Raw genomic sequence first — 12,518 nt, 5'->3', positions numbered from 1 at the left:
AGTAAACTAAATTGGCAGTAGTGTATAAGTGTGTGTGTGTGTAAATGTGAGTGTGTATGGGTGTTAACCAGTACTCGGTTGCAGCTGGAAGGGTATCCACTGTGAATAATATGCTGGAATAATTGGCGGTTCATTCTGCTGTGGCGACCTCTGATAAATCAGGGACAAAGCTAAAGGATATGAGTGAGAATAGGGAGGAACTAGTCCACACATCCTATTGATACATATAAAACTGACTCCAATTTTATGTTTGTTGCCAAATTTATGAAAGTAGCCAAGCAGCATCAAACTCTGCAAAATAGCCTAACAACATTGCTTAAAAACGCGGCCCTTGTATGATCACCCTAACGCAAACTCCCTGCATTTAGAATTTAGTTTTCTGCTGTTAGATCAAAAGCATCAGCTGCCATTCACGTTGATACACAAAAAATAATTCTGTAGACCTGTACTATGTTTATAAATGTCTTACATTTAACACTGAATTCTGTCTAAAATATAATGAATTTTTTTTCTTTTGCTAAAATAAATTCTTATCAAATTTGACTGCAAACTTTTTTTTTGCATTAGGCTAAAGCTGCTTATTTCTTCAAAGAGCAGCTCTAATATACACCCAGAAATAAAGGAAATAAACTGCAACGAGTAAATTTTTTCTAAAGTGTTTGATTGTTTAATTAATAAATGCACAAATCTTTACAAAAAACCACAAGGACAAAAGGCTTAAACATTTAAACGGCATGTTTTTGAACTGGAATGTGTCTCTCTTGTTTACCTGTGATCCAATCGAGCAAAAGGTGTCTAGACCCACGCAGAATCTGCGCGCGCAGAATTCCGCAGACTTTCTGCAGAATTCCCCAGATTTCTAGGCCATTATTTATTCTGTTTATTTACTTGAGTAAATCTAGGTTCATTCAGTTTTTAAATTAACTACAGTAATATTATTGACTAATATGTAAATGTTCATCTGATTTATGTACAATGCAGTTTGTAAAATAATATTTTCTTTCTTTTAGTAGAGATATTATATGAAACTTACTTTGTTTACTAAATAAAGTGACTATAATTGAATTTGCATTTTAAACATTAAAATATATTATTTTAATATATTATTACAATATTTTAATATATTATTACAGTTAAAATGTATTATTTTTTATTTCACATATTAATGTTTTAGGTTTGATACTCCCAAAATAATTCCACAGAAATTCACAGATTTTTACTAAAATTCTCTGCAGAAATAGCAAAAAATGTCCGCAGATTCCGTCTGGCCCTACTTTTTATTCTCTAAACAGGGCAGCATCAATCATGTTAAATTCGTTGACTTTGTCTCTCACATCTGCGTAGTTATTGAGCCTTTCTCATAATAATCTTCATAAACTAGCCCACATACGGTGCGTGATAGCTGTGCACTGTAGCACGCAGACGCACAATGCTTGCATCAAAAAGGCGCTCATATTATTGCGCAATGATAGGAAATAATATAGATCGCGCCACCAAACACATGAAAACGAAAGTAACGACAGTGGTTATACAAATATAAGGAGTAGAAAGTATAGATATTTGTGTAAAAATGTAAAAAGTAAAAGTAAAAAGTTGTCAAAAAATAAGTAGTGGAGTAAAGTACTGATACCAGAAAAATGTACTTAAGTACAGTAACAAAATATTTGAACTTCGCATGTAATTCGTTGAACTATGCAAATTTTTTTACATCAACTTAATCTCAAAACTTTGCCCTGCAAAACACTTGAGACATAGATAAGCAACAAGCAAATCTCATTTGTGTTTATTCCTTTTATTACGTCTTTGCATTGACAGCATTATGTGCGCTTGAATAGAACTTCCATTAATTCATCTTCTCATGTTTTGTTTTCCTACAAAATATTGTATTCACCAACACAACCCCCTAATGCAGCAGTATAGTAGACCTGTCTAAATCATACACTCTCTGATCAACACAAGAACTATCGCCCTTTCTTTAACACAATACACAAAGCATATCATAAAAAAAATCAAAAGCATACTTCTTGTGTTGAATTACGAAAAGACAAAGGAATTATCCAGAGCGCATGTACAGTAACAGACTTTAAATGCTATGATTCTTCGGCAGTATGAATACATCTCCACAGAATAAATACGACATACAAAGAAGATAACCAAAGAAAATGTTCGGGTAATATGTAATGCCTTTAAATGCAGATCAATAACCGAGACCTTTCAAATCATGTTCACCTAATGTTGGTGTCACATATGTGAAATAACAATGATTTATCTAATGTAAAATGACTGACAGACATGGTTAAGAAAAGGCTTTAGACAGGTCCAAAAAAAGAGAATAAAGAACAGAAAAACATACACTATCTGTTGGTTTTACCAGTAGTGTGTTCAATTAAACAATAGCTGTATCGGGGGGCAGGCTGGCGAAGAAGAGCGAAACACTGTATGAGGAAGAACCAGAGATGCTCAATGTAGAAAACAGGGCTGCTGTTGAGTTATGAGTGAGGGTTCGAGGGAACATTATAAATAATAGGCTCTGTGGTTTCATGTAAGGCTCCAGAGGGTTCAAGGAAAGGGCACAGAATGTAAGGACACAAGGTGCTCGTGGTTAGATAAATAGAAGGACAAGGTCAATAGGATTGGGACATGTGTTTTTTTTTTAATATAGCAGAGCAAAATGATGGGCTATGATAACGGAGAGGATGAGTATAAAGAAAGGGGAAGAGTGGGAGAATCCTGAGCTGTAGAGAGTGTGGTCTGGGTGGCTGGTTTGCAGGATAGTGTGTGAGAGGTGGTTTGATCGGTGCCTGAGTGCTGCTGAGGGGTCCTCGGGGAGAGCTCCAGGCTGCCCACTGAGATACCAGAATCCGTGCTTTGGCTGCGGCCGCTGGCGGTGCACGGGTCCTCGTCAGGCTCCGCCTCTTCCTCCTCCTGCAGCCACTGAAGTTCTGACTCCTCCAAGGGAAACGACCGGCGTTCCCATGGCAGCACAGCCTGCAAGCACGCAATGATTTATAGAGGTTATTAAACACTCCTTTTATTTACGCATTCATATTGTCTTCTAATGTAAAGATTAAGCATATCCATCTTTCAAGATTCACCAATAATCTCCAAAAGCACCAGGAAATGTAATGTTAGATGAAGAAATAAAAACTGCAGACGTTTTTATTATTATTATTATAACTACAGGATGTTCTTCCAACTAAATAATTGCCATGGTTACAGCAGTAATGAAGTTGAACAGAACATTAAGTCCTCCTGCGCACACGCACGCACACACACGCACACGCACACACACACGCACACACACACACCTGCTGTTCATCCTCAGCCTGGCTGAAGGGATCCTCTGCTCCAGTACAGAAGGGGCTGCATGGCGAGACGTCTCCTTCTGCAAAATGCCTGGAATCTGGAGAGCCAGGTGTCTGGTCCAATCCCCTGGAGCTCTTCCCATCTCCTTGGTAGGAGGAAGACGATCTGAGGGACAAAGGCAAGCAAATTAAAATTTCAACCAGTATCCAAAGTGCCCTGCTGTTCAATGTGCTATGCTTCATTTAAACTAAAGGCTGCCTACTGTTTTATGGGTACCTATTAATTAAGAGAGTGTGTGGGATATCTGGCTCCCGTATCAATCCATCCTTTATAAAACTTTTATTTTAACCTATATTCTTAATGTTGAGAAGAAAAGTTCATTGTTTTTTTTTTTTATTAGTCAGCTACAAAACACTCATATGACATTCTGACATATTCTGTGCGAAAATGATTTCCATTATGTGTTGCCTCTAAAGTTGTGCAGCATGCCATACCATATCATTTTTGCTATACGGAATGCAAACCTTTAAAAAAAAAAGAAGCTTAATCTCACAAAACCACTCAGAATGCAGACAGAAACATATAGGGCCCTATCATACACCCGCCGCAATAAGGCGCAACATTGTTTAGTGAGATTTGCTGCTATTTTCAGATCAGCGCAACCCAAATTTTCACGTTTTACACAATGTTTAAATAGCAAATCCATTTGGTCTAAAAAAGGGTGTGTTCAGGCGCATTGTTGGCACGTTGCTATTGTGAGGAACTAAAATGGACTGCAACACTGATCAACTGAAAGCTGGTGTAAAGTCCATCACAGACAGTGTTAGTTATGTGCCAATGCAGGTCTAAAATGTGTACACATTTCTTAATACACACAGGATGTACAGCAACACACAAATACCTTTACATCTGAAAAAATTAAAGGATTAAAAAATGTACAAATATTTGTATTATTAGTAGTAGACATCTTGTGCTGCGAATTGGGCATTTTGTGCGATTGATGCGCTTCAGACAGCAAAAGAAAGTTGAGCAATAGGAGCAATGGAACAGACAGGAGATGAGATTGGTTCAAGGGTGACGGCCGCTAGACATGACCAAATTGAAGGACATTATTTGAGCTTTACATGTATAGCTGGTATTATGGTGAGCATTAAATCGATAAATGATTTTGTTCAACTCTTCCCCTGCACTTAACAAGAGAAATTGCTTTCTTGTCATTGAAGAGTTTTACGGCAATGCGTGTTTTAGGTGTATTACGGTAGGGGAAGCCCTAACACATGTAATATGTGTGATATGAAGTCAGTTGCTCCAGGGAGTGAAATCTAAAAGAAAGTAAGATCATGGATAAAAAAATATGAGTAATACTGTTTTAGATCTTGTCTTGACAACAGACTAAAATGAAGAAGCTTTTGTTTCAGATTGCACACCTAACATAGTAGGCTACCTAATAAATAAATACATAGAATAAATACATAGAATTTTTATGTGTGTGTGTGTGTGTGTGTGTATATGTATGTATATATATATATATACATACATATACACACACACACACACACACACATAAAAATTATATATATATTTGTTTGTTTGTTTTGTAAACGCAAAATTGTCTTCTAATTTCTGGGAATTACCACAACAAAATTTTAATTTTTATCATAAAAATTGTAAAAATCATTTTTAATGAGAAAAAAAAACATTCGCGAAAAACTAGGGGGTCTGTTTTATGAATGCTACTTAATTGTTTAACTTGATCAATATTATGCATAATTGTAGTAATCAATCGGTCATTTGTATTTAATATGCATTCATTTTTCAAATATTCTTATTTTATTTCAGTTTTTATTGCGAAATTTCTTTGCTTTTATATCCCATTAAATTTTTTGGTTATAAAAAAACTCTGAGAAACTTTCATTACAAAAAAACTGCTATGACAATTTCTACACCTAAGCTATTTTTATTTTTACATTTTTAGATAAATAACAATTCGAAATGAGCCCTGTTGTAACAAAACATTCCAAAAGAGACACATAGGAAACATTCTCCTTCACATGCGATCTTTAATAGGCAAATGACTCCTACCTGCCCCGGCGCCGTCTGCGAGCCCAGCTCCCCCACCGGCTCCTCTCTCTGCTCTCACACACTGCATGGCGGCTCAGAAACACAGTGTCAGAGAGATCCTCCACCTAGACAAATATTGTGAAAGATATAGTGATGCAGACGTCATTTTAAATGTTCAAGAAAACGGTGAGAAACGAGACATACATACCTCCTCCTCCTCCTCCTCCTCACCGTCCAGTCCTACCCCATTGGGCTGGTGTTGTGTATTATTGTAATTCAATGATTGGGCATATAGGCCCACCTGATTCTTGGAGACCCCAGTGAGAGAGTCCAGCTCTCTCCAGCTACAACACAAGACACAGAGTAACACATTACACTAGGCATGGAATGATAACCCATTTCAAGGTTTACAATGGTTTATTTAAGTCAAGGTTTTAAAACCATCAGCGTTTTCTGTTATATCGTTCCTACAGTATATGTAAGGTTTATGTGTTTTTTTTAATATGTTGTCAAGAAATCTGTGTTTTTTAAAATAATGAAAACAGCAGAGGGCAGTGATTTATTTCAATTATTTACTCTGACATGTTTACCATTTTAAAATTCCACAAACCTGTCCAAAAAAAAAACATATTGTGTTCAAAGTCTGCATAAACGTGATAAAAAGAAAAACAATGCATGTTCCAATTTATTTCAGCATCTCGTAAAACACTCGAATCTATTCGGTTTCAATTTATATGTTCATCTATGTAAAATTGATTTAGATAATGCTTACACCGCACTAATAATGTGGGAGTATGTGACTGGCCAAGAACAGAAAAGAAGTAAATACAACTAACTAACCAATATTCAAGTCTGCAGATTTCTGTTTTCCATGACTTTTCCAAAACTTTGAGGGTTTTTCTGTTTTTCCAAAACTTTTCCAGGCCTGGAAAATGTCATGTCAAAATTCCATGAACTTTCCAGGATTTCCATGACTTTTCCATGACCGTATGAACCCTGTATACTGTCAGTAACTTACACTGGCCCATGTCTATATTACACACAATTAACAATACTGCTAAAATGTATTAGCCTGTATTTTAAGACAATCAGCATCTAAAGAAGCTTTTTAACAGACAAGACAGCTCCTCATCAACACCCTAAGTCTACTAACATCCACATAAAAAAATGAAGTAAAAATTAGGTTTTACTAATACGTTACTATTACTTGTATACTGCTTATTACTACTCGTATTACACTAAACTGAACAGTTCTGGTTAAAGAATGAATCATTTTAAATATTATTAGTCCAAAGACATGTGCTATAGATCCATTGAATAAACTAAATTGGCCATAGTGTATGTGTGGGTGTGAACGCAAGAGTGTATGGGTTTTTCCCAGTGCTGGGTTGCGGCTGGAAGGGCATCCGCTGCATAAAATATATGCTGGTTAAGTTGGCAGTTCATTCCGCTGTGGCGACCCCTGATTAAAAAGGGATTAAGCCGAAAAGAAAATGAATGAATATCATACCTGCTACTATCTTGAGAAGTACATTGTGCTGTACATTAATGATATATTTCTCAGTCGACACTATAGCCTAGTGGTTAGCGCGCTGACATATGGTGCAGTAGCACTTCAGGCTGTCTTGAGTTCGAATCACAGCTCAAGGACATTTCCTGTCCCTACCCCCTCTCTCTCCCACTTCACTTCCTGTCTGAAATACTGTCATATCCACTTAATAAAGGCAAAAAGGCCACAAATAAATCTTTAAAAAAATAATATAAAAATTTATAAAATATATTTTTGTCACAATATCTTCCAAATGGGCAGCCATGAAAACGGTGCAAGGACCCTTGTTTTTTTTTTTTAAATACATTTTTGCCTTTATTTGACAGGTCAGTATTTTGTGACAGAAAGTGAATTTGGAGAGACACACAGAGAGAGAGAGATAGAAAGAAAGCTGACCAACATTAAGAGCCCCGGTCAGAAAAGGCTGCTGAGACGGTATTTTTCTGAGTGGACACCGTCTGAGTGTGGAGACAGGCAGACACAAGCGCAGCTGGAGGAGCCCAGAGCTCAGAGTTCTGTCCACACTGCTATGCTGGAGATGTGGAGGATAAGCTACAGTTCCTTACAGTGATGCTGATGTCACACAGATATCTCTATTATCTTTAGATAATTCTAACCCAATTCCAGCAAGCCACGAGTACGGATAAATTCTGTTATATTTTGGGAGAAAATGAAAAGTGTCTCCATCTAGAAGCACAGTATGTATCCTCATGCCACCTCATAGGAGAAAAAGGCAGATCCCCCTTACCCCTTACTAAAGCTCACCGTCCTTATAAATCATGGGTCGCCACAGCGGAATTAACAGTCAACTTATCAGCATATGCTTTACCCAGCTGATGTTCTTTCAGCTGCAACCCAACACTGGGAAACATTCATACACTCTCATTCACACACATACAGTACACTACAGACAATTTAGCTTACCCAATTCACCTATAGAACATGTCTTTGAACTTGTGGAGGAAACCAGAGCACCCAGAAACCCACACGAACAAGGGGAGAACATGCAAACTCCACACAGAAATGCCAACTGACCCAGCCGAGGCTCTAACCAGCAACCTTCTTAATGTGAGGCGATAAAATTAATGACAGCTTAGAAAATGAAAGCAAAACCAAATCCTTGACATTTTAGTAGGTTTAAAAACCCTGACTGGGTGCAAAAAGGAGTGGGTCTCATACACACAGAACAAGCACATGTAACAGGTAAAGGAGAGAGGATTTTCCACTACTTAATTGCTCGCGGATGTTTGTTTATATTAGGCAGGTACAAAAACAAGAATTGTAAAATGATCATGATAATAGTATAAAAATTGTCACTAAATATACTAATAAATAAGCAGTTGTTATTATACCTGAGCGGCCCGCCCAAGTAAAGCCTATGTGTGGGGAAGTACCGTATTGTGATGAAAAACACTGAAAACACTACAAGCATCACACACACATTTGAGTGTACGTAAAACAAAACTATGCCATTTATTCCCACAGACAGCCAGAACAACCTTATTATGGATTAATATTTACACAGCTAGCTCATAATACACAGGCTAGCGTCTGAGATTCTCAATCACGGAAATCCTATAGGTATCCTTCTCTAAAGATACCAGTAACTTTACTGTAACTCTTTAAGATTCCATATTATCGAATGCAAGTTGACTATATGCTTACGTCGCCAGACTGTCTACAATTTGGAATGTACAAGTACTACTATATAAAACACGGGACACAAGGAAACAGTGGATACTTGGCACTGCGCTTGAATAATTGATGGAAAAATTACCTGAAACCAAAGCCACTTTGCACAATGGCTATCTGACAGCATGACCACAGGAAGTCTAGCTCATCGAAAGCTGAATGTTCATTACTGTTTGCAATTTGAATGAAATACATATTTGTCTCTGTGGCTTTGGAGATCTGACTGAATTGTTTGTACCTTGGAGTGATAATTTCCTTGTATTGCAATCTCTGTACTCGTGCTCCTAGTCCAGCCAGGCCTAAAGGCATCACCAGGTTGTCGATGTCAAACGAGCTTTCAACTCTCCTTCTTCTTAAAGGCTGAAAAACAAGGGAACAATTATATGAAGCCATCCAGGACAGAAAAAAATGTGACTTCTTGTTTTAATTTCAAAAAGATTTACCTGAGCAGGTGTGTCTGTTGCTGGGGGTGCTGCCGGCAGAATTGGCAAATCTGAAGTTCTTGAATGAAGATAATTTGGAATAATCATGCTTCTCTGGCTTCTGCACCCTGAACCACCTACAAAAGCAGTTTGTTAACTTGTTTATAAAACTAAAAGTTTTCTAAATGATTTTTAAAGAATCATTAAAGTTGCGTATTTTTAATAAAAAAATACAGCAAAACAATACTATTGTGAAATATTAGTGCAACCGAAAATCATAACTTTCTGTTTTAAATACAAGTATAAGTGATTTCTGTGACGACTAAATTTATCTTGCAATCCACCAGCATCCTTCAATCATTTAACATTCTGATGCTTAAGAATCTTTTGTTCATTTTATGTTGTAAATGGTTTTGCAGCCTAATATTTCTTGGAGACACGCTAATTATTTATTGGTGCAATAAAATTTGAATCTTACCAACCCTAAACCTTTAAGTGTAATGTATACATTGTTAGTATGTAGGGATTAGTATCGTTAAGGCCTTATAGGTATTACTACTTTTATCTATACCACTTATCGGTTCAGTACTTTAACAGTTCACTTATTGGTACTTTTTGTAGTGTTTTTTCCATGAAAAAAATAACAAATTGAACAGAATTAACAACACAATATTTTATTATTTAAAATGTAAAATAAAACAAAAACAATAATTGTAAAACAAATAAATTAGATTTTTCCTGTAAAAAAAAATGTACTTCTGGAGAAAAATCAACATGTTTGCCTTTCTTGACAGAAGACCTTTCTTGGACAGAGGATCTTTCTTGGTTTATTTGTCTCCCTGCAGTTGAAAACACCCCCTTTGAATTGCAAAAAGCAGTTAAATTATGAAATAAGATTTTTTTATTAACACATTCACATAAATGAGTTAACAGTGTTTTGGGAGGTAACAATGTAAAAAATAAATATATAAATAATTTTTCATAATTTCTTAATAAAGCATAGTTTATTTAAATTTATTTATTTAAGACTATATTTGTAAATACAGTAATGTTAAAGCATTTTTAATGTTTACCATTTATTTAAGCTACAGCAAAAATAATGTGGACACAGGAATGTATGCGTTTATTAAACCATTAATGTTATCCCAATATAGAGAGGCCTTATATGATTGACTGCTAGTAAAATGATGTGAATGATGTGAATGTTAGCTAGGCAGTCGAAACGTTTTCATTTCTGTCTTTCTGCAGTTAACGCACTTTTGAAAGATGCTCAGCCAGATTGCTTGCGTTTTTGCTTATACAAAAAAACGACTTGTTGCACCGAGCATTGTTGGTGTCCACTCAGGAAATACAACCTTTGTGGTTCTCTCCGCCACTTTGCAAGCTTATGAGTTCTGTGTGCGAGTTTGTGTCTCAAGCCATGTATGTGTGCTTAGTACCGAAGCTCCGCAGAGTGCTCTCGCACAGCCTAGAACTGTAAAGGCTTTTATACTTGACGCACTTGTAGTTGTACTATTGGGTGAAAACACAAGCATTTCTCATGTGGGATTGCCAACTGTGTAGACGAATATCAAATAATGCAAATTAGAAAAGGTTGGTCACTTAAATTATACTACTGTATGTTTATTCAGCAATAACTCTCCATTACTGATAGCAGAATTGTTAACATCAGAGCTTATCGATACTTCTGAATTTTATAATTTAGCACCGATACCGATAAAGTACAGAGTTTCTGTACCCAACCCTATTTGTTTGTGTGTTTATTGTAGTGTAATAATATATTTCACCCACCAGATGTGTTAAATAAAGGAGGCAGTGCATTGGGGGGACGGGGACAAACTAGTCTCCTCCTCACTCTTCCAACTCGTCCCTGGCCCCGCCTCCCCAGCCAAGAGGAGGCCGATGACAGGTCTGTCCACTGCAGTGAATTATGAGAATGATGCCCGGCCAGCGGGTGGTTCCCACAGTGCAATGAAATAGGTGAATCTGCAATATGAGAAGTTCAAAACATGAGGTGAAAAAGTAAATGCTCTGATATCGATAGATTTACCATGCTTATTTCACACACACACACACACACACAGATCCCAAAGTGTAAGTAGGCTTTAAAGGGGTGGTCCAGAATGTAATTTTATGGCTTGGTTGTGTTAATAAGATGCAAAGCAATGTGTGCTAATGTTTCACTTAAAGGAATTCGTGTTATTTTTTCATAAATCTCACTTTGATTATACACAGCTACTCAGCTAACATGAAAACGACTGTCATATTTCCTAGTTCCTCTGAAAAGCCTGAGCTCAATTGACTCTGATTGATCATCATCATAATGTGCTGTGATTCGCTGATCGGCTTGATGTCACGCACGGACAAGCACGAGTGTTTTGTGTAAACAGTCAGTCAGTCAACAAGTTTCTGTAACGAGTGAAAATTGGATGCGGCTCCATTGTGTGTGTGGGACCGATGTTTATTGTTCTTTTTCTCTCTTGCTCGGATTAAGTTATTTTCTGTGGTGAAGATGGTGACAGAATAAAAGCACAAGATGTGGGATGAGACCTGTGTGAGCCTGGATTGATTTGTTTTTGCTGTTACACTCTAGTTGGGAGAGCATTGCTGTATTTTTTTTTAATCAACGCGTTACAGGATGTCTTTTTACGCACATCCGGATAATGCCTGTGTAAGTACCATGAATCATTCACATATCTTTTGCGACTTCACTTCATTGTCTGAGATGTAAAACACATGGAAAAGCTGCCGATAGAGAGAAACACTGCCGTCTCACACAGAGAGATGCACGTGCTGGCCAAGAGTGTGTTTATGTGTGTGTGTGTGTGTGTGTGTGTGTATATGTGTGTGTGAGTGTTTACAGCTGTTTGATTAATATGGATTTGTAACTAAATTGTTAGCGGTGAACATAATTTCCCATTGTTTACATCTTTATTACAACATACCGTTAAGGCTAGCCACTGTACATGTCATGATCAATTTTAACAAATAAAAACACAGGTTGTGGCTCAGAATTCACAGCTTCTCCTTGCTTCATCTTTGAGGAGATTTTAGACGAATCCAGCACTGAACTGGGAGAGATTCTGGAAGCTGCGTTTTGTCAAATCATGCTTGCTATGTATTTTATAATTGTTTGAAAAATAATTAATATTGAACTGTAAGTACTTCTGTTTGGGTCGTGTCCTTTGGAAGCCCAACAACAGAAACAGAGAAGCTCTGTGAAAACAGCAGGATGGCATTTCTTTCTCTGCAGTAATGTTACAGCGCCTGTGGCCACGGCCTTTACCTGCGCAGTGTGGGGTGCGCAATATGAACTTTTGTGATCTCACAGGGGGCGGAAGTATTTTTTGTAGTCCCCAAAATTCGTTCATTGTAGGCTTTGCTAAGCTAACTCTGTAAAAATCAAGGTCTCCCTTTGCATTGAACTTTGATCATTTAACATTCAGAGATGCTGTTTATCTTCACACAGCTACACTACACATCAACTA

General features: G+C 37.1%; 1 protein-coding gene across 4 annotated transcripts in view; it reads right to left on the bottom strand.

Moving 5' to 3' along the window:
* Positions 1-1,776: 1,776 nt before the first annotated feature.
* Positions 1,777-12,518, bottom strand: part of LOC100333241 (KAT8 regulatory NSL complex subunit 1) — a 17,826-nt gene continuing 7,084 nt past the window's right edge. For 2 of the 4 annotated variants that reach the window (XM_009294186.4, XM_009294187.4), the window contains exons 6-12: positions 10,822-11,016; positions 9,052-9,167; positions 8,847-8,968; positions 5,576-5,711; positions 5,389-5,492; positions 3,309-3,471; positions 1,777-2,988 (exon numbers count right to left, since the gene is read on the bottom strand). In XM_009294186.4, coding sequence (XP_009292461.1) covers positions 2,680-2,988; positions 3,309-3,471; positions 5,389-5,492; positions 5,576-5,711; positions 8,847-8,968; positions 9,052-9,167; positions 10,822-11,016 — 1,145 coding nt within the window. In that variant the 3' untranslated portion in view covers positions 1,777-2,679. The remainder of the gene's footprint in view (positions 2,989-3,308; positions 3,472-5,388; positions 5,493-5,575; positions 5,712-8,846; positions 8,969-9,051; positions 9,168-10,821; positions 11,017-12,518) is intronic. The other 2 variants (XM_073931617.1, XM_073931618.1) reach the window with 1 other exon arrangement.

This window comes from Danio rerio, chromosome 19 (assembly GCF_049306965.1).
Source record: "Danio rerio strain Tuebingen ecotype United States chromosome 19, GRCz12tu, whole genome shotgun sequence".
Classification (NCBI taxonomy): domain Eukaryota; kingdom Metazoa; phylum Chordata; class Actinopteri; order Cypriniformes; family Danionidae; genus Danio; species Danio rerio.
Note: the sequence above shows the minus strand (reverse complement) of the source record. Positions and strands in the feature narration are given on the sequence as shown.